We start from the raw sequence: 27,375 nt of genomic DNA, 5'->3' as shown, positions 1-27,375 counted from the left end.
CTTAATTGCATGGTGGTAAGAAATGTGGTCAGGTGGATCCGATCCTTTGAAGTGTGTTGCAACCAGCTTTGCTTGGGGTGCGTCAGCCCAGCAAGTGTTCCACGTGTGCTTGAAAGGAATGGGTCCTTTGCAAATGTTAGATGCAGTCAAGCACGTTAACTCAAGCTCCATAGTCTTACTGTTCACATCTTCTATTTTCTTACTGATTTTTTTGTCTGTTTGATCTACCAATTACTAAGTGCGTTAAAATTTCCTACTATGATGATGGATTTGACAGTTTTTCCCTTTAATTCTGTTGGTCTGGCTTTATTTATTATGAGGCTATACACAAATTCATGTGGTACATACGAATTTAAAATCAATACATTTTCCCAGTAAATGAAATTATCATTATGTAGCAAATTTCCTTATTTCAAGTAAAGCTTTTTGCCTGAATTCTCCTTTGGTATTAATATGACTATACTTGTCTCCTTTTGCTTAATATCTTCCTGGTCTATCTTTTCCATTGTTTGGCTTTTGACCTTTCTGTGTACTTTATGTGTGTGTAATGTAATGAGTGCGTAGCTGAATTTTGTTTCTAAAACATTACAAAGTTTTAACTGGAGAATTTAGTCCACTTACACTTATTGTAGTTAGTGATTTGGTTTTATTTCTAACATCACATTTTGAACTTTTGATTTGTCCCATTTTACTTGTCCCTTTTCTCCTCTCTCCCTTCATTTGGACTGTTTTATTTTTCTTTACTCATGGGTTCTTTTCCCTCTACTTCCTTCAGACGCATACACTGGGTCTATCAGAGTTTGCACTGTTTTGAACATATTTAATAACAGTTACAGATGATCAATAGCCACAGTCTCCTGGACAATACGTGGGCTTTACATTACCCCTCCCAACTGGTATGCTACTGTGACTTGGCATTTTAAATCTAGCCTGATTTTCCCTATAAATTGTTTTTGTTTCATATATAATCATTAGTTTGTTTAGATTGTCATATATTTATCTTGGCCTACTATTTCTCCTTGCAACTCAGATGATGCATCTAAGGCCATTTTCCTTCAGTTTGAATTATATCCTTTAGAATCCATTTAGTGAGGGTTGCTTGGTGGTAAATGCTCAAGTTTGTTTGGCACATTCCCTTGTTTCATTTGGCATAGAATTATTGGTTATTTAATCAGTACTTTGAGTTTATTATTTTACTGTCTCTGGTACCCACTGTTGATATTAAGAATTTCACTATTCATCTAATAGAGCCATTCCTCTGCAGGTGATACTATCCTCTCCAATTCTCTTTAGTAACCTACTCTTTTGTTATCTGTGTCTACATCTATGTCTATATATATATATATTAATATGACTTGGGAAACCCAATTGGGCTTTTTATTCTAAGGATCAGTGTCTTTGAATAAATTTGGAAAATTCTCCCCCATTATTTCCTTAAATGCTGTCTCTTCCCCATTCTTTCTTTCTGCAATGTTTTATTCAAGTATGCAAGTGTCAATTATACTTTTCCTTCCTTATTTATAAGTATGCTTGGTTATATCTCTTGTTCCCTGCTCAGATTTCCAAGTTTCTCTTTAATTTCTCTACATGTATAAGATACTTTCATATTTTTGTCATTTCCAACATCTGAAGTCTTTGACTCTGCCTGCCATCCAGTGTCTCATCTCCTTGACTTGATGTAATTTCTAGCTATGGCCTGCTCATTTTCTTTGGAACATTGTTAAGAAACATTTAAAGCCTAAGTTGTTCCTCTAGACAGCACTTGCATTTTCTTTCACTAGTAGCCCGGGGTCCAGTAGGGTCTCTCGAACTGGGACCACTTTCAATTCTCTACTTCTGGATTCATAGACCACACAGGGACACCTTGTACTTACTATTGTCACGGGTGCTCTCTCCCCACCCACCTATCCACCCCTACCTACTCAACTATTAGTGTGAAACAAAGCATCCTCACTGCTCCCTTCTGGTGATGTTTCTCATTGGTCCCTACCCCCAGGTGGAGACTTTTGGGAGCTCAGTTTAATGCAGTCTGCCCTAAACTTTATCTCCCGAGTCCTGTGCAGCCTTCAGAGATTCTCAAACTGTACAGGATTCTGCAGACACTTTCAAACAATAGGTGGCTTTCCTTCCCTTTTGGGGTTCTGCAGATTCCTTACTTTATCATCTAAGGGATGCATATATAAAACCATATTCAGCATATCATTTTCTCCCATTGGGAAATTTATTCACGTTATCCAATCTGTCACACTACCGGACAGAGAACTCCTATTTGATCAATTATTTCAAATCAAACATTCTTTACCCCTTTTTTTGTCCCTAGACATCTCCTACAACATTTTTAAATGTATAAAATAAAGTACAAGGATCACAAAGGAAACCAATTATATTGAAAAGGTTACCAACATTTAAAAGACAAATTTATGATATAGTGGATCTACAGATATTGTAATTTCAAAGTACTGAAAATAAATAATAATTTGAGACATACATAATAACTATAATGTGATGATACTTGATTTCTGTGAGTGGCAAAGTCCCAGGTAAGAGCTAATACTATTGCAGTTTGTTGCCTACATTTATAATTGAAAGGAAAGCTAAATTTGAGAGTTAGGGGTTAGTAGAAACAAACAGGTTTATTTTCTCAAATTCATGAAATCCCTTATTTAAGGGGATTCCCAGTCCAACTCCTATGATATATCCAGAGTAAAAGAATCCAGTTCTTCTCAGGACAAAGATGAACACAGTTGATGTGTCCTATGAGACCTGGCCGCTGCCTGCTGCTTCAGCGTCCTCTGCCCTCGGTCCGTCCCCTGTGCTCTGTGCTTCCGCCAGCCCTGTAGACTGAAGCCCAGGAAGGGCTCACACCCACCTGCACTCACTACTAAATCCTCAGAGCCTGGCACAGAGTCTGGCAGAGTAAGTGCTCCTTAATATGGGCTGAATGGATACACAAAGGAAGGGAAAAATTGATCTAGTCTCATTTTCACGTATGAAGAAAATGATGGCCAGAGAGGTTGGAAGACAGACACCTCCTGGGGTACAAAGTGAGTTAGGAACAGAATAGGGACAATAACTCACACGTGGCCATCTTTCCCACACAGTATTTCTCTTCTGCCTCCCCAGGAAAAGCACCCTCCTGCATCAGCTTATTCATGCCCCACCACGGCAGGGTCCCACCTCCCCTCCAAAGTATGCCTCTTGGGCCTTGGACTTTCCTGAGCCCGTGCTCTGCTAGGCCATCGCAAACTAATGTTTTCTTCCACACAACCACTCTGCGTGCAGCTAGCTGCCTTGTGAGCAGGAGTGCGCTGTGGCCACAAGTGAGATTTCAAGCCAGGTCAGCTGTGAAGCTTGTTCAAGCTTGTTCAGAGGCCCTTGGCCGAGTGCTTTCAAATCATACCACCTGCTCCTGCTCCTCTGAGGGTCCCTTTTAAATATGAAACAGCGCCTTCCACTATGGATCAGAATTACTCTCCAGGAGTTTGCAAACCAGCCATTTTCATATACAGCTGATTCTTCAACAAAGGACAAAAAAAGAAAAGAAAAAAAAACAAAACCAAACCAACCCAACCCACTGTACGTATTGACTGAGAGCTAAAGATTGAAGATAGAAACAAAAACCAAAAAGCATGGATCAGGTGTAATTCTGAGGCAAAAGTGACAGAACCTACCAGAGATTTCACGGGAAGAAGTTGCAGCCAGAACAAGAAGGAGCAACATATAGCCAGAGATCAACCCGCGAGAGGCTCGGAGCCCGACTTTCAGAGAGCAGGTGGGGGGATTGTTTCTCCCTCCCTCACATCTCCGGCAGTCAGCAGGCTCCTGAGTTGTTGAAGAGCCTTTCTACCCTCACGAGCCCCAAAGTGGCTGCCACCAGTGAACTGGGGGCTTCTTGAGAACAAAGCATCAGGCTGCCAGCCCCCTCGGGGTCGCTTCCGGCACCGCAGAGCCGAGCCGAGACGGCAGGACATACTGCTAGGGAGAAGGCGGAGAGAAGCCAACGTGATGTTGCTGCCATCTCCATCAGTGTGGAAATGGAACTGAGGAGCAGCCTGTGTAAGCAGACGCAGCAGCTACGAAAAGCGCGTGGGTCAGACTCTGCTACAAATGCCGTGGGCATGCATGTGACGGATTCAGGGCTTTGCTGCTGCTGTTTTTAAACGGAGCTCTCTAGTCCTATTTGTTTCTGATTTCCAGTTCCTTTTCTTTTTTTTTTGCTGAGGAAAGTTTCTCAGTGAAAATAAACTGGGAAGTGTGACTTGGGACATGGAACATCTATTATTAAAGAAGCCCAGCTGTGAAAGGAACACTGTTGACTGGGTCCTTCCTGCAACGACCACAGACAGATTTCACCTCCTGCCATTTCCTCAGTGAAGCTAGGAATAAAGAACTTGATTAACTGTCCACACATGACCATTCCATTTGGCCAGTGGACTCAGACACGATTCTGCTCCGGAAAGCCATAAAGAAACTCCATTATCTTCATTTCTGACTCACATCTGCATGTTACATCCCTGCAACCTCACTATCGCCTTTCAAAGTGGGGAAATCGGGTGCTATCACCTTTACTCATATGTATTTTTTTGCATTTTCAATGGCAAATTATTTTATTAATATTTAATTAAATTCCATCTTTAGTGATTACTGATTCTTAGTCCATTTCAATACCTATTAAGTTTGCCTCCCTTTATTTGAAAATAATCTTTCCAAGTTTTGTTAGAAAGACAATATAGGTATAAAGCACAGACCATAATATGGCTGAAATATTTAACATGATTTTTCAGTATCATTTGATATGATCATGGAATTTCTTTTTTCTTAGCCTATTAGCATAGTGAACTGCATTGATAAAGATTTTCAAATACTGAACCAGACTTGCATCCCTGGAATAAACCCCACTTGGTTATGGTACACAATTCTTTTTGTATATTGCTGGATTCAATTCACTAACATTTTATTAAAATGTTTTGTGTCTCTATTACTGAGAGACATGGGCTGTAGTTCTTTTTTTTTGTATGGTCTTTGGTGTTAGTATCAGGGTAATATTGGGTTCATAAAATGTATTGGGAAGTATTCCCTCCCTTCTTCTAGTTTCTGGATGAGATTGTGTAGGATTAGTGTGAATTCCTCTTTAAATGTTTGGTAGAATTCTCTAGTGAATCTTTCTGGGCCTGGAGGTGTTTTTTTTTTTTTTTTTTTTTTCTTTCCAGGAGGTTTTATTTTTTTATTTTTTATTTTTTTTTTTTTTTTACTTTTTTTTTTTTGAGACAGAGTCTCACTCTGTTGCCCAGGCTAGAGTGAGTGCCGTGGCATCAGCCTAGCTCACAGCAACCTCAAACTCCTGAGCTCAAGCGATCCTCCTGTCTCAGCCTCCCGAGTAGCTGGGACTACAGGCATGCGCCACCATGCCCGGCTAATTTTTTCTATATATATTTTTAGCTGTCCATATAATTTCTTTCTATTTTTGGTAGAGGTGGGGTCTCGCTCTTGCTCAGGCTGGTCTCGAACTCCTGAGCTCAAACGATCCGCCCACCTCGGCCTCCCAGAGTGCTAGGATTACAGGCGTGAGCCACCGCGCCCGGCCCTTCCAGGAGGTTTTAAATTACAAGTTCAATTTCTTATCAGGCAATTCAAATTATGGATTTCATATTGGGTGAGTTGTAGTAGTTTATACTTTTCTAGGAATTGATCCATTTCATCTAGGTTGTCAAATTTATGTACAGAGAATTGTAGCTAACATTCCCTTTTCATCTGATGTCTAAGTGATATCCCTTGTTTCATTCCCATTAGTTTTTTCTGTTTTGTCAGTCTTATTAGAGGTTTCTTAATTTTATTGATATTTTCAAAGAGGTAGCTATTTGTTTCATTGATTTTCTCTATTGTTTTCAATATTGATTTGTGCTCTTATGTCCTTCCTTCTGCTTGCTTTGGGCTTACTTTGCTCTTCTTTTTTTGGTTTCTTGAGATGGGAGTGCAAATTACTGATTTGAGATTTTTTTCTTCTACTCATACAAGCATTTTAGTGCTATAAATTTTCTTCCCAGCACAACTTTAGCTGCATCCCACAAATTCTGATGTATTTTCATTCAGTTCCATATATTTTTAAAAATTATTATACTTGAGATTCACTTTTTGGTCCATGGATTTGGAAGTGTGATGCTTAGTTTCCAAGTGTTAGATTTTCCTGTTATCTTTCTGTTACTGATTTCTAGTTTGATCCCATTGTGGTCACTTGGTATTATTTCAATTCTTTTAAATGTGTTGAGATTTGTTTTATGGTCCAGGATATGTTCTATCTTGGGATATGTTCTGTGGCACTTGAAAAGAATGCATATTCTGCTGCTGTTGGGTGAAGTGTGCTATAAATGCCAATTAGATACTGTTAGTGGATGGTGTCGAGTTCTATATCCTTGCTGATTTCCTGTCTAGTTGTAAGACTCCAAAGGTAATTGCGGGTTTATCTACTTCTCTTCCAGGTCTGCAAGTTTTTGCTTTACGTATTTTGCAGCTGTGTTATTTGGTACACACACATTTAGGATTGCTGAATCTTCTTGGTGTGCTGACCCTTTTATTATGATGTAATGTCCCTCTTGGACCCTGGCAATTTTTTATTTAATATTAATGTAGTCACTCCTGCATTCTTTTGACTTATGCATGGTATTTTTTTCTACTCTTTTACTTTCAACCTGCATATATTGTTCTATTTAATATTTGAAGTGAGTTTTCCTTGGTACTGATGAGTTTTGCTATTTGAAAAAAAAAGAAAAAAAATTTCTTATAGACAGCATATAGATGGGCCATTTTTTTAAACATCAACTCTGCCAATCGATCTCTTAACTGGCATTGTTAGACCATTTACATTTAATGTTATTATATTAAAAGCTTAAATATGCCATTTTATTTTTGTTTTCTATTTTTCACTTGCTTTCTTTTTCTTGCCTACCTGTGGGTTAAACTTTTTTTTTTTTTTAATTCTATTTGTGCACTTGAGTACATCTGTTTGTATAATTCTTTTTGGTGGTTGCTCTAGGTATCACATTACATATAAAGTATCAAAATCTACTGGTGTCAACTTTTATCAGTTTGGGTGAAGTGCTGAACCTTGCCTCCTTTTGTCCTCTGACATTTATCCTAGCTGTCTAGTTATTTCCTCTACATAGAGAGCCACATTAGAGTGGTACAAGTTTCACTTCAAACATCAAACATGATTTAGAACACTTAAGAAGAGAAGGAAAGCCTATTGCATTTGTTGATATTTTGGCTCTTTCCATGTTCTTTCTTCCTTCCTGATGCCACAAGATTCTTTTATTGTTTCCTGTTTAGAGAATTTAGTCACTCTTTTCAAGTAGGTTTGCTGGTGACAACTTCTCATAATTTTCCTTCATCGAATAATGTCTTGATTCCCCCTTCATTCCAGAAGAATATTTTTGCTGGATATAGAATTCTGGATGGAAAAGTTATTTTCTTTCAGCACTTAAAAAATGTTGTGTCATTTATTTCTGGCCTCTGTGGTTTCTGTTGAGCATCTTGCTGCTGTTCTAATTGTTTTGCCCCCTAGAGATAAGAGGTCACTCTCCTCTTGCTGCTTTAGAGACTTTTTTCTTTGGTTTTTGCCTTCAGTTTGATCATGAGGTGCCCAGACATAGATTTCTTTGGGTTTATCTTCCTTGCAGTTCACTCAGCATTTTGATTCTGTTGGTTTATGATTTTGCCAAATTTGGAAAATTGACAGCCCTTTTACTTTGAATTTTATTTAGCTCCATTCTCTTTCTACTCTCTTCTGGGACTGACAGATCTTTTGTTGACATGACATGACAGATCTTTTGTTCCAAGTATCTCCAAGGCTCTGTTCATTTTCTTTTTCAGTCTATTTTCTATTTGTTGTTCAAAATGGGTAGTTTCTATTGTTCTGTCTTCAAGTTTATGGATTCTTTCCTTTGTTCTCTATACTCTACTGTCAAACGCATCCACAGAGTTTTTTATATTGGCTAGTTTACTTTTTAATTCTAAAATTTCCATTTAGTTCTTCAAAATCTTCTCTTTGCTGAGATTTTCTATTTTTTTCATGTTTCAACCATGTTTGTAATTGCTAACTGATTTCTATTATTTTTTTCAGACAGGGTCTCACTCTGTTGTTGCCCAGGCTGGAGTGCAGTGGTGCAATCATAGCTCACTGCAGCCTTAAACTCCTGGGCCTGAGTGATCCTCCTGCCTCAGCCTCCCAAGTGTCTGGGACTACAGGTGTGCACCACCACGCCCAGCCTAAATGAAGTATTTTTATGTAGGTGCTTTAAAATATTTGTCAGATAATTCTAATGTTGTTGTCATCTTGGTGCTGGCATTAGTTATCTTTTCTCATTTAGTTTGAGATCTTGGTTCCTAGTGTAGACAGTGATTTTTTATTGAAACCTAGGAAGTTTTGAGTGTTGTAAGACTCTGGGTTTGAATTAAAGCTTGTGTTTTAGCAGGCCTGCTTTGACACTGCTCCAGTGAGTGAAGGAAGGAGGCTGCCTCTTTGCTGCCAGGTGGGAGTGGAAGCCCAGGCTCCCCTTTGGGCCTTCATTGATAACATTCAGGCTGAGGATGGGGGGAGCAACTTGTTACTGCTGAAATCCTTGACACCCTGGGGAAAGTGGGAGAGGCACCTCAATACTACTGAGTAGGGGGGGTGAAAGACCAGGCTCCCCACACAGTCTCTACTAACAACACAGGATTGGGGTCATTATACCCAGTGGAGATGCAAGTCCCAATGTGGGCCTGCTCATCCCTAGCCCCCACAGTCCTCTCTGATATCACCAGAGGAAAGAGGAAGGAGATTGAGGTGTCTTGTTATAGCAGGCAAGGGTGGAGCTCTAGGCCCCACTTGGTCTTTGCTAGTGGGGATGGGGTGGGGCTGCAATAGAGCTGTTACTGTTTAAAAGTTTTCTGTTTTTCAGGTTGCCCCTCTCCTGGTACACTGGTTACAGAGAACAAGGTTTTGTTGTTTTTCGGACTGTGACTCTTGGCATTCCTGGGTTAATGGCTTCTCCAGCTCCAAGTGTGGGCTATATAAGGTAAAAAGAAAACCCAGGGAACTCACTGCTTGTATTAGTTTGCCAGGGCTGCCATAACAAAATTCCAGAGACTGGTGGCTTAAACAACAGAAATTCATTTTTCACAATGCTGGAGGTTAGAAGTCCAAGATCAATTGGTGTCGGCAGGCTGGTTTCTCTTGAGGCCCCTCTCCTCAGCTTGGAGATGGTCAGCCTCTTGCTGTGTCCTCACATGGTCTTTCCTCTGCGCATGCACATCTCTGGTGTCTAAATTTCTTCTTCTTACTTGGACATCAAACTGGGTTAGAATCCACCCTAATTTTCTTTAAACCTCATTTTACCTTAACCACCTTTAAAGACCTTATCTCTAAATACACTCTGAGTTTCTGAAGGGTTAAGACTTCTACATAGAAATTTGTGGCAACATGGCTCAGCCCAAAACACCCCTGTACTTACTCTTCCTCAGGTCCTGAGGTCCCTCACTTGTGTTTTTTTTTTTTTCTGAGGCAGAGTCTGACTCTGTTGCACGGGCTAGAGTGCCGTGGTGTCAGCTCAGCTCATAGCAACCTCAAACTCCTGGGCTCAAGCGATCCTCCTGCCTCAGCCTCCTGAGTAGCTGGGACTACAGGCATGTGCCACCATGCCTGGCTAATTTTTTCTATATATTTTTTAGTTGTCCAGCTAATTTTCTTTCTATTTTTAGTAGAGATGGGGTCTCACTATTGCTCAGGCTGGTCTCGAACTCCTGAGCTCAAATAATCCACCCGCCTTGGCCTCCCAGAGTGCTAGGATTACAGGCCTGAGCCAATGCACCTGGCCTGTGTACCTTTTTCTATCCACTTTCAAAATCTTATGTTTGTCTTACATACAAAGTCCAGAATTTTTATTGTACTTAGTAGGAAGACTAGTACCCCATCTTCTTGAAAATGGAAGTCTCCTCCTTACATTTTTCTTTATCTTAGTTTCCTTAAAAACTGACCTCCGCTGGTTAATAAATGGTAGAGCCAGCTATTTTGACTCCTGCATCCTAGGTCTCTACATCACATCATGTAAGTTTTACTTCAAATAAAATGCATATAAAATATGGAAACTCAAAATTCAGAAAATACCAAAACATTAAGACTTTTAAAAAGCATTGAGGTTCTTGATAGTAACATCCCTACTTTTTTTCCTTCCCACACCACAGGTGTAGATAAAAATATTCCCCTTGTTCCCCAAAGTGGCTAAGGTACAAACAGGGATTTTTAACACAGAGAAAACATGTGGTTTAACCTTGGTGATTAGAACAAAGCCCTATTGCTGCCTTTGAAGCAACGTGCATCACACTCCTGGATATTACGGTATCAGTTCTCAGGGTAATGCAATTCTTCCACTCCCTATCAAAGGTAACAACCAACCACTGAGAAAGCCTAGGTAAAGTACACAAACCACTTTAACAGACAAACTGAAACATTAAAACTCACAACTCCTCTGACGTAGGAAATTGTAAAGGATTTTCCAGATTCCTCTAATCGTAAGATCTCAAACTATAACTCCCAGTTATGGCCAGGCCAGCACTTCATTCACTACAACCTCTAGGCCGAGAATGAAGTCAAGCTCACACGTGACTAAGAACCATAAACCAGAATTGCAGCCCATCCAGAGCAGGAGGTGTGATCAGACACACCGTCAGGGCTCGAGCAGCAGCCTCGACGCCACGAGAGTCTATCTGGGACCAGCGGGCTGGGCTCAGTGTTCAAGAGGGTGTAGATGAAATCCAGGATGTTCAGACTCTGTAATCTGCACCTTGCTTGAGCCCACTGTGACGAACACTGAAGTAACAATAGTAGCTGTCCCAGTCTTACTCTTGCAAGCAACAGTGAGATGCAGGGGCACCACTCTCTTAGTCAATTTGGGCAGCTCTAACAAAATGCCTTAGACTGGGTAATTTATAAACAGAAGTTTATTGCTCAGTTTTGGAGGCTGAGGAGTCTAAGATCAACCTATTGGCAGATTTGGTGTTTGGTGAGGGCCCATGCCTCATAGATGGTGTCCTCTTGGGGCAGAAGGGGCAAAAAAGCTCCGCTGGGCCACTTTTTATAAGGCACTAATCCTGTCCACCTAATCACCACCTAAATGCCCCACCTCTTACTATCTGCATTGGGGATTCGGTTTCAACATATGAATCTGGGTTGGTGGGGGGGTGGGGGCACAAAAATTCAGACCATAGTCACCATGTTCTGTTGACCATTTGTCTGTTTCCAGTGCCCTATCTCCATTTTCCTCTTTTCCCAGGACATTAATGTGCCTAAATCAAAGCTCACAAACTTTTTTGATGCATTACCCCTTTCTTTAGGGTGAATTAGATATAACTCATCTTCACCTTCTCCCCTGAAAATATTTTACGAAAGTCATAGGGAAGAAAATCAAAAGAATGAATCCCAGGGAAGAATTCTAGATGTTAGCAAGTAACAAGGTAAGAGAATTCTGGACCCTGGGCCTTCAGGTACCCCAGATAACACTGCACAGCTTAGCGCCACAAAATTCCCAGCTACCCCTTGTCTATACTCCTTCAAAGTCTGGGATCGCCAGTAGTAGTTCCCAAGTAGGCTTCCCAGCTCGGTCTATCCCATCTCAGTAAATCGTGTATCACTTAGCTCAGGCCAAAATAATGAAAATCAAAAATAAGAACTCAAAACCTTTATTCCTCTCTTTCTCTCTCACACCATATCCAGTCTAGCCCTGGCCTCAGTTCCAGAATCTTCTGGGGAATTAGCATGACAAAGAAAAAAACCCACAGCATCCTTGGCCCTGCCCCAGAGATTTTGATTTGAACACGTCCAATTACAAAAACTCCCAAGGTGATTTTCAAAGGCAGGCAAGTTCAGCTCACACTGGTTAGGGAACACAAGACCTCCCGTTTGCACATGCTTCTGATATGTAGAAAGCTCCATCCTCTTGGTGCCTGTTCAGGTTTGCTGTCATGCAGAGCCTGTCTACTTGGAAAATGTGCTGCTTTAACTTACTGTGTTGTTTTCCCATTTATTATAAGAGGAAAAATAAAATGCTAACACTAATCCTTGAAAAAGTTCTTAATGAAAACAAAAACTCTCAAGTTCTCATGCAATGAGGCTAGTTCACAAATCTTTCTACAGAAGACAAATGGCACTCCTTTTCCTCCATGTGTTCTGTGTTGCCAGGGAAGGACACAAAAATGATTCTATCCCTGGCTAAGATCTGAAAACTTCACACAGCAGGTAATATTACATGCAGAGATTCGGCCCATGTAGCATACAAAGATTTCTAATATCCACACATCAAATTACATATTGCATGAACCTGGATGTTTTCAGAGTTTTCTTTTAAACTAAATTCTGCAATATTTTTCTTAGTGATTCAACAACATCCTGCACAAAGCAGAAAGCCAACCTTTAAAACTGAAAGTCTGTGACTGATGAGTTTCCATATTTTATTAAAATAGCATACTTAACCACGGTTAACCTAGAATAGGTTAACTTTGTCCCAACCCCACCCCCGAATATGCAGCACAATACAGTAGTGATTTCAAATATCCTTGTTTGTGATAACCAACAGAAATATTTCAAAGTCAAGTTTGCAACTAAAAACTAGACCTTGGAAAAATTCTGAATTAAAAGAGAAACATAAAGCTCTCAAATAGAATTCTTTTATCTGCCCGAAAATAAATGCCGGTGTGCCACCCACCTGACAAATACTGCTAGGGTTTTTTTTGTTTGTTTTCTTTATGCATAGTATAACGTCTCATTTATAAGTACCCACTTTTATAAATAAAATCGGCATTTTTCGTCCCATTTAATGTTCCTTTTCAGCTTCAAAAGAAACCAGTAAATAAAACTGTCAATGACAGTCACGACATACGTTCTCACAGCAAGATAAAAAACTTGAAAATACGCAGAGATGCATCTACGCTATTATACATAAAAAGATTCAAAAAGTGCAAGGCAAAATCTGCAGTTTTTCTGAAGGGAGCTTTTAGGCACATCCATTTCATTAAAGCAAGCTTCAGAATGAAATTCCAGTTTGTTCTTCATGACACCTGTTTAAGTCTTTCTTTTAAAAAAAAAAAAAAAAACCAAACAAACCAAAAATACATCCCATCGAGTGTAAAACGTGGAGTCTTGAGTCCTAAGAAGTGAGGGGCTCAGTTGTGGCGAGTCCGTCCTTTCTTTATCCTGGCGGGCTTTGGTTTGGGGATGTACTGATTATTTGCCTGGTACTCCAGTTCTTTACGGAAGTAGTGAATTGCTTTGTTTAAACCTTCCTCCAGCGGGACCTGTTTAAAGAGAAAGGGAGAGGAGGTCACATCCACGGAAGGGCTTTGCAGGGAGGCCGTGCCGACTTGTGGGGCCCCTATCAGAGGCGCATTCCCAGGCCATAGGCTGATAGGCTGGTCATCGCAGCCCACCCAAAGAAGACAGTGGTCCTTCAGGGCTGCTTTCGAACCATATTATGCAATGTAACAAGTGACGCTCTAACTGACATAAAGTGAGCTCCAACCACAGAAGACCCCAAACTACCTCTTGCTGGTGTATCTACTTCAGTTTGAATCAATCTCAAATATGGCTTTTAAGATAATGCACATGTGCCCCCTTCTTGCAGAAGAAATCTACCACGGCGTGGAGGGAAGATGCTTTGAGAAAATGATCTGCATCTGAGCCACACTCCTGATTCTCCCACGTGACAGTAACCCTTTGTGTTCCCCAGCAGATGGCCCACCTGCCAGGGAGCATGGGACACTCCCGGGGGAAAAAGGCTTGTCTGTTTGTCTGTCTCAATTACGGCAATGGTCTCTCAAGTGTCAAAATATTAACACGTCAAAACTTATCAAATTGTACATTTTAAATACAGGCAGTTTGCCGTATGCCAATTATACCTCAACAAGCTGTTAAACACATGCACTCAGGAAAATTAAGATGAGTATGCCTGAAAGTTTCTTTGGATCAGACCCCTCGCAAAAATGTCTTACAAATTAAAACTGCTAGTAGGAAGAGAAAGGTGAGAGATGGCTCACGTTCTAGGAATGTTAGAATATTGTACATCTAAAATCCAGACAAAGAAGATAGTAACATACATACCCCACATAATGTAAAAGCAATTGTTACTATGCAGTAAATGTACATTTAACTCTTTAAAAACGGTTCTACTTACAAATGGACCAATGGCAAATAGAGCTTCAAAAAACAAAGCAACTGGACCTATGCTTGCTATAACTTGGTTTGCACAGCTGAGATTAGATCTTGTTAAGCCTGAGCCTAATCTAATCATATTTTCATTTCATTCCACAGATTTCTGTGGCCTTCCACAGGTCACTTAGACTTGTGCATCACAGGATGAAACAAGAACCAGGCTGGAACTGTCATGGCCCCTTAAGGTTCAACATTCTAGAATTCTACTTACTCAGCTCTCGATACTACGCACATCTTTAAAAGGTACACTAAGCTTTTAGATGTGTCCCCACCTCTGACTGCGCCATAACCCGCTGGCCATGCCTTGGATGCTCCTACATTTGTCTAGTGTGTGTGAGGCTGTGATAGCTGCAGGGCTCCTGCTGGGCACAGGGCCTCATACCCTGGCCTGAGGGGAGCCCACATTCCAGTGGGGCACACGGGAGTGGGCAAAGAGGGAACAGCCAGACGTAGCAGATGGTAGACGAGGCAGGCTTGCTCCTGTAGATGCAGCCAGCCGGGGCTGCCTCTCTAAGGAGATGGTATCTGAAGGACAAGGGATCTAATGGATGAGAGTGCAGTGGCCACACACAGCCCTGGGGGACGGGCACTCTCGGGTGAGGGAGGAGCACCCGGGCCACTGTGGTGGGAACGGCAGGTGGTAGGAGCAGGGGCAGGCTGGGGGCTTAGGGTTCAGCTACTTGGGGCTCAGATGCGAGGGGGAGGGAGACAGGTGCCTCCTGCGGCATCTCCCAGGCCACAGCAAGGGTCTGTGGAAGGCACGTGGGCTCCCCTCCCTTTGCAACCTTCAGTGTTGTACACTTCCAACCTGGGCCTCCACCTGTGAGGGGCTGATGGGACCAGATCGCCCCTCGCCCAGCTCTGCACGGCCATGCGGAGAGGTGGCCAGGGCTATGTGAGGGCCCTGAGCACGCACCGCCATAGCCCTGGACACTACCTTCACGGAGGCAGCACGCCTCTGTAATTTTACGAAAGCAGAGACAACAGCAGGCCCCAGCCATTGCCCCGACGAGAGAATGAGACATATGATATGGGAGAAGCTGTTTATGGCCTGGAGAAAACCTGATGTCTGCCCAGACGCCAACCCCACCTCGCTCCACTGGGGCTGCTCACAAGGGCCAGAGCCCACAGGACGGGGGACCTGGGAGGTGGGGACCTGTCTCCAGGCAGCGCTAACTGCCCGCACTTACCACGGGCTCCCACCCGAGCATCAGCTTTGCTTTCTTGATGTCCGGCTTTCTTTTCTGAGGGTCATCCTGGGCTTCGGAGAGAAACTGAATTTCACTTCCGCTACCTGAGATGTTTAAAGAAAAAAAGGGGTAACAGAGAATCACGAAGCACGAAGGATGTGTCATTTTACCACCTACATCAAAGTGAAATCCCATCTGTGGAATGAATAAGGTGCATCTGTGTAAATGCAGCTCTCTCGAAGCCACTGGGCCCCCTAAGGGACTGTCCTGCACAGACAGCTGACCACGTGCGGGTGCCCCAGGCTTAATTCTGGCCCCATGAGAGTTAGTTGGGTGCTGCTTACTCTGATTCCACAGGCCTGAGTGACCTCCCAGTACAAGAGGGCCTGCCCCAAGGCAGACCACCCACATCCCCACAGCAGGTAACACACACAGACGTGCCCACCGTGCACGACCTGATGTCAATGAGAACCACAAACGTGGTGTGAGTCATCTCTGAGGGTGATGCCAACGGACACACTTGGGTGCTCAGGGCGTAGCGAGCCCCAAGCCAAGGCATGAGATGTTCAGCCACCCTGCCGGAGGGACCCATGGAGGACAGAAAAGCTGGCTTGTCCAGCATCCTAGCCGGGTCCAGACCCCGCTGGCCTGCAGAATAAAGCCACACCAGTGACTGTCGGCCAACCCTGCAGAGGAAACCGCAGTGGAGGTCAGCCCTGACTGCAGAATCTGGGGCAAGTGAAACAGCTGCTGTCTTAAGCCACCAAGGTTAAGGGTGGTGAGTCACACAGTCACACACAGACACACGGGGAAATACTGTGTCCCTCTCAGGTTTCAGATCAGATTTTCCCAACACGCCAACGTGTGCACAGATCACCTGAAGGACTTGACAACATGCAGATTCTGACCGGGAGGCCTGGGGTGGGGCCGGGAGCAGACGGCTCACAGCTGTGATCTGAGCACGTCTCCTCCTCACGTACGAGGGGCAGACAGGTTCAGAATGGAAAAGCTGGGCAAGCAGATCTGAAAGGGGGCTGCAGGCACCACGCACGGAGCAGGTTTTGTCTGAGGAAGACCACCGCCTCCCGTCACATGGGACAGGATGCCAGTGGTCAGAGTTGACTGGGACAATGCTGGTGAGTGATGGCCTGATGCCAGGAAGGTCAACTTGGAGGAAATAACCCAGCCAGGCAGGTCTGGACGGTCACTTCAGAACACCACACCACGTGTGCTCATCCCTGGTCTAGCCAACCAGTCCGGTCTGGTTGTGTCTTTAACTCCAATTTCTGGACCAACTCGAGAAAAGACACACACGGTCCAAGAGGCAGACTTCCCAAAGCTCCAGGAAGCCTGAGGATGAGACCAAGGGCTCACCCACTCTACGTCTGCAGCCGAGGGCCAGTCCAGAATACCTGCACTTCTTATGGCGTAGGAGTGCACCTGATAGGTGCTCCCAACGTCACGCTGCCCCAGCGTCACAGCCAGGCTGCCAGAACTGAAAACAGAAGTTCAAACTCGCCCGAAACATAACTGGTGTTGCTCTCTGCTACTCTCTCAAATTCTGTGCTCAACATGACCAGTGTTTGGAAATCCAACAATTGTCACCCGTGCAAGATGATCTAACACAATTGTGCTTCAAACACTGGAAACAAATCTCCCTCCCACTCCACGAAGACCTGCAATCAAAATAGTGAACAAAACCAATCCTGCCCTCCTTTATCTTTTTATTACTTAATTAAAGAATTAGAAAACAATTAAGTATTCCCGATAAAAAGTTCTGCTTTGATCCAATTCAATTAGCTTGTCTTAGTTACCCATTTTCTAGTCAAGGTGTTATCAACAGATAGGGTAAGCACAGCCGATTTCACTCAGGAAGTGATTTATCCTACTTACCAACAAGGTTTTTAATTAACTGAGCAAATTCTAGGATTGTGTGTTCTTCTGGGTTTCCCTAAGGAAGAGATGGTTTCTGGTTACAAGTGTAATTACAGCAGCGGCAGCCCACCACCCAAACCACATGCCCGTCTGCAGAGATGTTCGCTGGCCGACTCGGACCTCCTGTGTAGCTTCACCGGAGCTCCCTGTTTTCCCGGGGGCGCTTCACTTACCAAGAAGACGATTACTCAACCTGGCAAAAGGCTAAACTGCACCTATCTTCACCTTTGTCCTCTAGACTGTCCGCGTGTAAGACTGGCCTTTGGACAGGTCAGGAGTATAGGACACATATTCACTGGCTGCCTTTCCAGGACAATTTCCACATCGAACATAACTTCAGTGTCACTTTGCATAAAAAGTGTGGGTTACAAAATTAGCTCTATTTCCCTCTGGGTGTGCTGTGTTAATAACTTCAGTGATAAAGGACTTGCAATCTTGCACGTGAAATCTGTAACACAAACGAGTGCCCTCACAGGCAAGCCCCAGGGACAGACTGGTTGTGTTGTATGATGTGAGTGTACTTCTGCGTGCTCGGGGTTGGGGGCGGGCGTGGGGGAGCTTTGAGGAAAACCACTTTCTCCTTTTTTTCCTTCTATAACACATTTGAGCAGCCACTGCCCGTTTACCTCCCAATCCTGTCATTCCTATTCTGCCCCCACCACCCACAACCATAAGAACTACCATGAAGTCTGGCAACTACATGTCCGAAGGACCCTGCATCCCCATTTCCTTAGTTAGTCTGAGTCTAGATGGCAGAAGAGCAGGAGGGACCCTGGGCCTGACCATGAGCATGGCGAGGACTGACTAGCAAAGGGGGGTGATAGGAATCGGGAGAAAGTGGCTCTGTCTTTATGAGGCTCCTGGCGGACACTCGGTTCTGATTTCAGGGAGCAAAGGTTTCTAAAAGAGACGGGAGTTCCCCAATGTCCCTGTGCGAAGGCCTCCAAAGAGAGGAAAGAAGGAACATGGTAGCTCCTACAGAGAATACTGGGGTTGCTCAGGGCAGTCACTGACAACGCACCTCCCAAAGGGCCTGTGGCAGAAACGCAGGGCAGGGGCGGCCGGGCCTCCAAAGTGCCAGCGGGCAAACGCCCCAGGTGAACTGAGGCTTATAAGGCGTGTTCTGGTCTGTTTTAAGTGAATGTTTTTTCAAAAGTGCCACCCTGTACCCAAGAATCAGCAACAGTCCCAGGAGGGAGTGAACACTCTGGGGCCTACTCTTTCCTATGTGATAAGAACTCCCTCCTCTCAACTCAGGGAAAAACGAACGGTATCCATTGTGCTTGAGATGGGTGGTTACAAGGGCAAGCACAGGCACAGGTTTTTGAGTGACACGGTTTGCAAGAAATAGGTTGAATGCCACCCCTGCGAACCTTGAAACGTTGCGGAGGCAAGAGATGTGGTTTGGAGAAGCACCTGAAATGATGACCCAAGGGCTTCCTCGAGGTGGGACAATGGGGGTCCCTAGTGAACACAGAGATCTTGTGTCTGCGGCCATCGACAGAAGCAAACGCCTTGAATGCTGGACAGCCCATACTGGACACCTTTTACACGAGAGGGAACAAAGCCACCCAGAAGACAGTGACAAAAAGAGTAAGACGACCCAGCATGACCCTGGCTGATGCAGCTGGTGAAAAGAGTAGGGGCACAGGACCGTACCCTGCAAATCCCTGGAGAGCTGTCACATTGCAGAGGCACCCGGCTAGCTCTGAATGGCCCCAGGTGGAGAAGTGAGGTCAGTGGGTGGGTGTGCAGAGAGGGAGATTTTGGTCCTAATATAAGGAAGAACTTTCCACTGGCCACAACAGGCCAGAGACAGTGAACTGCTCCGAGCAGAAGCAAGTTCACCAGCACAAAGTGCTCAGGGCTGGAAGAGAGACTGGACAGAGCTACTTCTCAATCCCTGCAACGGGGAGATTCTAGGGCTGTGGCATGAAGGGAGGCGAGAAGCCAAGGAGCTGGTCTGTCAGGCTGAACTACAGATGGGATCAATACCTGCAAAACGCCTCTTTGGACAACATCTATCTTCTAAAAACTCAGTCCAGTCTTATAACAAGGACCCACCCATTAAATGGAGAAAGGGCTGCACACAAGTGTTCTACTACCACCAACAGGCTTCCCATGCTTGCAGACCTGGGCCCTTTAGAAGGCAGTGAGAGTTCGTCTAGAGTTTATTACATTGCTCATCTGTGCCTTGCAGATGTCTCACTTCTGCATACTCTTACTTTGTTTTGTGTTTTTTTCCTCTAGTATTTAGCAAGCAACAAACACGCATGCCAATGGCAAACCAAGCAAAGCCTGGTGCTGTCTGTGGTTTCACAATAAGAAAAAAATCTGAGCTGTCCTGGGAGGGTAGAGAGAGAGTACTCACCAGGTTGACCGGGCTACTGACGTTGCTGTTCATGAGAGCCACGAGGCCATTCACCAGATCGCTGGAAAAGAAGTGGGGGTGTATCAGGCTCCACCTGCTGAAACACGCTGGCGCTGAGCACCACATACAAGCCCACCCAGGAGAAAATTCACCACCTCCCAAAAGAAAACAAAAACCCAAATGGAAAACTGAATGTCCAAATAAAATCCTACAAACTGACATGGTGTTTATAACACTGAAGTACTTATGGATGAAATGATAAGTATGATGTCTGGGATTTGCTTTTGGTGGGTGGGGTGTAGACAGTTAAACAGGATGGAAGCTGAGCAATGGGGTTGAGTTTGCCACTTCGGTGCATTTTTGAAGTCCTTTGACAAAAACTAAACATACAAAAACTAAATGCCCTCCCCCAAAAGATGGCATTTACAGAAGTTTCTGATGAAAGTCCATGTTTAATGTGAACCCAGCTAGTTGGCCCATACGAAAGCACATGGTTGTATTTTAAAACAAGATCCACGGAAATGAACGGACTCCAGTATGTGATCCGCATACTGGCAAATCACAGATAAAACCAGACGATACTGAGGGTTGAAAGCAACTAGAACGTCACTCCCGACTCCCCCAACCTCAAGTCGCCACCCCACAAGACACTTCGCATGAAACGGTCAGGGATACTTGGATGTTTCAAATGGATCGTGACTGGGCCATGAAGGTGAAGATAAGTAAGCAGATTTTTCGCTTACCAAGGTTTGGTTCTTATTTTCAGAAGCTTTAAAGTGTGACTCTGTTAAGAAAAAGTTACTTCGTAAAAATGACACCTCACTGCTAAACATAAGCACTTTCTCTAAGCCCATTTCCATCAGCTGTATTTCTTAGAACACTTTTCAAGCTCTGTTCCTCCTCCTCCTCCTCCTCCTCTGTCATTACCAGTGAGGAGCAGGTCGCTGTGGGTGACGATAGACTTACGAAAGAAAACCCCAGATAGCTTTTGCTTTCCTTGTAATTGAGAAAAAGAAATTTGGGTTGGGGTATTTAGTAAACAAGTTACTTCTGCTTTTTCATTTACAACAAATGGGTATTTTATAGGAACCTGTTTAAAGTGTTCTATTCTCACAGATCAAGCACAAATGCAAATCGCTGCTGACCTCGGATGATTTCTCTTTTATAGAAACTGGCAAAAAGTCACTTCATCACTATGGCAGTAATCGTTATATCAGAATGTGTTCTCTCACAACATACATCTGTGAGTATTTATAAAAAGACATTAAAAGCTGCCATTCTATAACATCCACAATAGGTTTTAATATTGAAACTAGGGGGTGGGGTCCACAGTGAGTTGGAAGACAGCTGACTGATAGGCAGTCACCCTCATTGGGCGAGGGAAGGGGGAGGGCCACGTATTTTTTACATAATAAACTGGCAACTTTTAAGGTCAAAATTGCACAGATCACACTCATTTAACCTGAAGCTCTTGAAAAGTGTCATTTTGACAAAGTGACTTTTTAAAAATATATAGCATGCCTTTGTTATGTGAATGAGGACACAACCCAACCATGAAAATATCAAACACAGTCATGCCAAAATGTCAATGTGGATGACCTCCTAGACCTCGGAATCCCTGCAGTGCTGTCTCGAGGCAATCGTGGATTTTAAGATCAGTTAATTTAGTATAGAAACTACAGATTCAGACACTGTGCATTAGTACGATTCTCGGTGCCTAAAAAATAGTTTGTTAAAAAAACATAGCTGCAGCGTTACAAAGAGAGGGTTTCCCAAAGGGTTAACAGCTACGTGTCTACGGAAACTACTGGAGTCTTCCTTCTAAGTGGGCAGTTGGCACGGGAGAGGATGGTACACGTGACGGCAGCCAGGTGTGAGCTGTGACTATCAGGGAAAGCCTGGCACCATGGGCACATTTTGACTTTTTGTCCTTTGCTGGGATAGCATATGGCATGGGCATTACCGAATGCTCAGAACATTTTAATCTCTAGCAAAAACAAAAATATCTGAGGCTATTTTAAATGAATTCTATATGTGATGCCTTTGAATGAATGAGAACAGTAAGAAGAACGGGTTCTAACTGGTTTCCCTCTTACTGCACAAAGTCTCGTGAATATTCCACATGGTGTGGTGACTGGAGAAGCTTGGAGGACCCTGGTGAGGTAGTTTCAGGCAAGCTCATGCCACTGAGGACGGCAGGTTCCCTCGGGGAAGCACACGCCTGGGGGCAGGTGAGGGAGGGTGGGATGGAAACGTATTCGTATGAAAAGATGACACTCAACACACCCAAGTCCGACTACTCGGTCCCCACACAGAAATGTGCCATGAAAGCTTCTCCAAGCACGTGGTGCCTACGTCAAGTGCTTTGAAACGATGGCAGTGCCGACGGAGGGTGACTGCCATTTCCCTGCTAAATCGCTTCTTAGAGTGAGTTAGCCTATTGGGGCAGCAACGTGGGCCAGTTGCATTACGCTGCTGGGCTTTCTGCCTTGCCTGACCAGTATGGGAGTTTACCCACAGCATCCATCTGGAGTAAATGGCAGAATTCACACTTTCAGCAAACATCTGTAGTAGTTGTTTTTAATTTTTTAAAATTTTACTAGCATTTCCATTTCTCAAAAAGACTTCTATGGGACCCTCCCCTAATCAGACTCTGTAGGTGCTCTGGCTCAGGTGGGGCTGGGGGCTGCCCAGACTGCACCCCCTTAGCCACCACCTCACCTCACCCCTACAGTGCCCTGGGATGGCCCCAAGACACCAGAACAGCATTTCCCAATTGGCAGGAGTGCTGGGCATCTGCATGGAAGAGTGGAAACGTGTGGGTCCAAACTACAGAACTGGGTCTCACAATGATTCAGGACACCAGACACTTTTACAGAACTGACAGCAGCCACGTAATGGTGGAAGGCACATTGGCGTATGTAACTTCCTATATCCTAACTCTTCTCTCAGAATCCAACTGAATTGACCAGTCAAACACTAGATTATAAGGATTACCAAGAAAACAGTAAAAATCACCAAGTGAAACAACTCACAATTCTAAAGAATATATTTTTACCTGCATTTGGTTTCAGCACGAAATTTAACATTAGGACACTATCTTATCTCATACCCTTCATAAGAACTATCTCGACCACCCCACAAAGCCACGTTTAAGATGAGTCTTTGCATATTTGCTGGACGCATAAAGCCATCTCTTCACCCGGCCTCAAATGGAATCACACAAGTCACCCTCAGAGTTGGGCAACTTCACTCGCAAAACGCTAGGTGGCAGTCAAAGACCAGCTCAGGAGTCACCAGTCCCAGAGAGGGATGTAAACTAACTTTTAACAGAGAACAGCAAGAGTTTTCCCATGGCAAAACTAAAACTCACTTTTAATCAACATACACTGTTAGAGTTGTAGAAATGACTAACAGATGCAGTAGACACTCAAGTGCCTGCTAGGTCGCACTCCCCCGCCCCAAAGCGTGGCTAAGGCTGAGCTCCTGTGGCCGGGCAGGACAGTCTTACCTGACATACTGGAACGCCCTCGTCTGAGACCCGGATCCATATACCTGCAAAGAAACCGACAGTCAGGCCTCCCGAGAAAACCACCCCGGCACTGGGCAGTTTTCCATGCAATTCCAGGGGACACAGATTGACCTGAATATTCATCCCTGGAGGGGCAGTGACAGTGACTCAAAGCATCTAGAGCCGCATTTCACACCCCTACTTCAAAATTATGCCCCAACAGGTAGAAGGTGGCAGAAATACTTAATGTGTGTGTGTGTGAAGTTTTTCCTCAAAAGACAGTATCTGAAGGCATCAGCTTCTGTTGGAGCCTTACGACCTGTCAGGCATTATGTCAGGATCTGGGGTCTGATCTGAGTGCAGGTGGGAGACAGACCCAGACACAGAGTAATGTGTACATTTAACCAGAGTTCTCACCCCTCCCACCAGAACAGCTGGGCGCTCAGTCCACACTCATCCACAGACTCTCTAGGATGTAGCACGTGTCTCCTGGTACTTTATAGCGAGCTCCAGGTAATTCTAACGTGTGGCTAAGACCAAGGTTCACAGCCCCCCAGGAGACTCTGCAAGTGACACAGAGGTGGCGTGAGGGAGGGAGGGCCACATGCCCCCTTTGCATCCAATGAACTGTTGTTCCCACACCCCGAGCCTTGGCTTGCATTCTTTCCTCTGCCGGCTATAATCCTCTATCTACTTTCCTCCTGGCAGAGAGTCACTCCTCTTTTAGGGACCAGCTCTGACACCACCTTCTTGGGAAGCGTCCTCTGACTCATCCCTCACGGACAGAATGAACTGCCCTGCCCTGTGTCCACTCCTCATGCCAACTGCCCCTGACCATGAGCTCCCTGGACAGCACTCATGTCCAACTTGCCTTGGCCCTCCCAGAGCCGGGCACCATGCCCAGCACGACACCAGCGCTGCACAAACATCGGCCGAATGGTAATCTGGTGAATGCTATAGATTATGCCACCTACTAAGGATGGCGGGACTAAAGCAGAAGGCTAAGCCCTGGTCACAGGGGACAACATGGCCACCGGAGTTGGGGGTTGCCTGCTTCTGGGGAAAGTAGGCAGCTGGAAGGAGGAACTGCCTTCTGGATAAGCCTCCCTCCAGCTACCCCGAGATGAAGAGGAGTTTGAGGTCAGTATCTCTTGGGGACAGCACCAGGCCCACCAGCCCCATTGTCCCTCAGCACGGCTTCCCAGGGGCACACCTCATCAGATTTGAGGAGGAAAAGGGGAAGGCGCAGGTGGGGAAGAAAAGCACACCTCACACCTCCTGGATGCCTTTTTCTAAAAAGCAGGTTTAAATGCAGTTTTTGGTATATGCCAATTTCCCAGGTGTATCTGTTCTATTTGGTTCTGTTCTTAGGGGAAGGCCTCCCATTGAGAAAAGCCGGAGAACACTGATGTGTGGGGATTTCTGTAAGACAGAAACCCCAGCAACAAATCCCAGTAAAGGACAACTGAGGACAGACCGGGGTGGGCCCCTTAGCAGGAGACCACCATGCCCTGGCAGCTCTGCTGGAACTGGCTCTCTGGCTTCGCGCACACATCTGACACATCTGGGGGGCAGGGGGGCAGGAAGGAGGCCATGGGCCTGACTCCGTAGGACAGCAGGTCTCTGCCCTGGAGCTCCCTCATCCTGGAGACCCCCTACACCCCAGTGCTGGACTCATAGGTCTTGTTTGTTTTTCATGACCTTATTTTAGAGGTGAGGTCATGGAAGCTCAGAGCACCAGAGGGACCTGCACCCAGTAGAGTGAAACCTATCTTAACTCCAAGTTCAGGATTCTTTTTGCCCTCACGTTGCGTCCTCTAATTTCAGAGCTGCCTGTAGTTTCTTCCGCAGATATGGTTCTCAGGCTGGCACTGGGCTGTTCACCGATCTCGCTGTAAGACGAGTCACAGGGCTCCTCAAGGGGTAGGTCTGGGCATGTGCTCTCTGCTGCTCGGGGGTCCGAATATCAACGTTGAGGTTGCAGACACGCCTCTGCCACCTGCTCTGCACCATCCCACCACACCCAGTCAGGGGCACTGCCGACAGTGGGGTAGGGGCCTGCAGGTGCATTCTGGCCACATTCATGGAAAGGTCACCATCTATGCACAGTGGCAATGGCCTTCAACAAGCGGGCTCACCCAAGAGCTGTGATGTCCACCCAAGTGCCGCCTCACAGAGTGGAGCCCACGGACGAGCGTGCAGAGGCAGCTTTGGTTCCACCCAAATGCGCCAACCCCGAGGGCTGGAGGGAGCATGATTTAGGGCAGCATACATCGGGTGAGCCTTCAGATGGGGACGAGTTAGCTTGGGCAGCCAGGGTGAGGAGTCTGAAGAATTGTGTCAATAAAAGGAAACAGGGACTTGTGACGGGGCCCGCATCCAACAGATGAACATCAGCTAATCCCAAAGGGAGGTTTAGAGCTGCTGCCCAGGAGGTCCAAGAAAACTCCTGAGGTAACCCTGCAGTCTGCTGTGTACTTCCCACAGCCGCCATAGCTCCCAGCGCCTGGAGGGAGAGTGCTCCAACCAGCGGCCGGGCTGTCTGCAGCACATAAATGCAGGCACATTCTCTGCCTGACTTCACAGGGGAAACCCTCACCCAGCAGCCACCAACACCAGCCTCCACAATCATCGGGGAGCTCTGTTCCCTGCAGGTCTGGTGGCCAAAACCCCTTAGATGTACCCCCGCTGAGGCCCCCACTGATGCTCATGTGGCAACAGTCCCCGGGACAGGAGGAGGCTGTTTTGCCTGGGCTGCAGAGGAGCTCATGGGTCCTGGGGGACCCACTGCACAGCCCCCCAGGCCTTGCTGACAAGCCTTGAAGGTAAAGCTCCAGGTGTCGGCTGTCTGAGATGAAGAGTGAGGGACAGCTTTCACCTCTCACAAAAATCAAATCACGGTGGATAACGGACTTAAACCTTAGGCGTGATACAATCAGAATTCTAGAAGAAAATGTAGGAAAGACTCTTACAGACATTGGCCTAGGCAAAGAATTTATGAAGAAGACCCCCAAGGCAATCACAGCAGCAACAAAAATAAATGAATGGGACATGATTAAATTAAAAAGCTTCTGCACAGCCAAAGAAACAGTCCAGAGAATAAACAGACCACCTACAGAATGGGAAAAAATTTTTGCATACTACACATCAGATAAAGGACTGATAACAAGAATCTATTTAGAACTCAGGAAAATCAGCAAGAAAAAATCAAGCAACCCTATCAAAAAGTGGGCAAAGGACATGAATAGAAATTTTTCAAAAGAAGATATAAAAATGGCTAACAAACATATGAAAAAGTGTTCAACATCTCTAATCATCAGGGAAATGCAAATCAAAACCACAATGAGATATCACTTAACCCCAGTGAGAATGGCCTTTATCAAAAAAACCCAAAACAACACATGTTGGCGTGGGTGTGGAGAGACAGGAACACTAATACACTGCTGGTGGGACTGCAAACTAGTGCAACCTCTGTGGAAAGCATTATGGAGGTATCTTAAACAGATTCAAGTAGACCTGCCATTTGACCCGGCAATCCCATTACTGGGCATATACCCAAAGGAAAAAAGGTCATTCTGTAACAAAGGCACATGTACCCAAATGTTTATAGCAGCACAATTCACAATAGCAAAGATGTGGAAACAACCCAAATGCCCATCAATACATGATTGGATTAGTAAACTGTGGTATATGTATACCATGGAATACTACTCAGCTATAAGGAATGATGAAGATACAACATCTCTATGGTTCTCCTGGAGAGAGCTGGAACCCATTATATTAAGTGAAGTATCCCAAGAATGGAAAAACAAGCATCACATGTACTCACCAGAAAATTGGTTTCCTTGATCATCACCTAAATACAAATCTGGAAACGACACCAATTGGACATCAGACTGAGGTGGGGGGTGGGGGAGGGGATGGGGGTATGCCTACACAATGAGTGCATTGCGCACCGTTTGTGGAGTGGTAACACTTGATGGTGCTGACTCGGGAAAGGGGGGGTGGGGAAAAAAATATGAAACTATTGTTTTTAACTTGCACTGTTCACTTAATAATTTATCATGAATATTTCCCATATTATTTCATATCATTGTACAAGAAATAATGTATACATTATGAGGATATACTG

The 27,375-nt window shown here is 44.8% G+C and overlaps 1 protein-coding gene across 7 annotated transcripts in view; it reads right to left on the bottom strand.

The window, feature by feature from the left end:
• Window positions 1–12,463: 12,463 nt before the first annotated feature.
• The window catches only part of UXS1 (UDP-glucuronate decarboxylase 1), an 83,498-nt gene continuing 68,586 nt past the window's right edge, over window positions 12,464–27,375 (bottom strand). For 3 of the 7 annotated variants that reach the window (XM_069493801.1, XM_069493802.1, XM_069493807.1), the window contains 5 exons: window positions 23,244–23,287; window positions 19,733–19,793; window positions 17,320–17,377; window positions 15,427–15,530; window positions 12,464–13,323 (listed from right to left, as the gene is read on the bottom strand). In XM_069493801.1, the coding sequence (XP_069349902.1) occupies window positions 13,192–13,323; window positions 15,427–15,530; window positions 17,320–17,377; window positions 19,733–19,793; window positions 23,244–23,287 (399 nt within the window). In that variant the 3' untranslated portion in view covers window positions 12,464–13,191. The remainder of the gene's footprint in view (window positions 13,324–15,426; window positions 15,531–17,319; window positions 17,378–19,732; window positions 19,794–23,243; window positions 23,288–27,375) is intronic. The other 4 variants (XM_069493805.1, XM_069493806.1, XM_069493803.1 and 1 more) reach the window with 2 other exon arrangements.

This window comes from Eulemur rufifrons, chromosome 19 (assembly GCF_041146395.1).
Source record: "Eulemur rufifrons isolate Redbay chromosome 19, OSU_ERuf_1, whole genome shotgun sequence".
Taxonomy (NCBI): Eukaryota; Metazoa; Chordata; class Mammalia; order Primates; family Lemuridae; genus Eulemur; species Eulemur rufifrons.
This window is presented reverse-complemented; position numbering and strand designations above follow the sequence as displayed.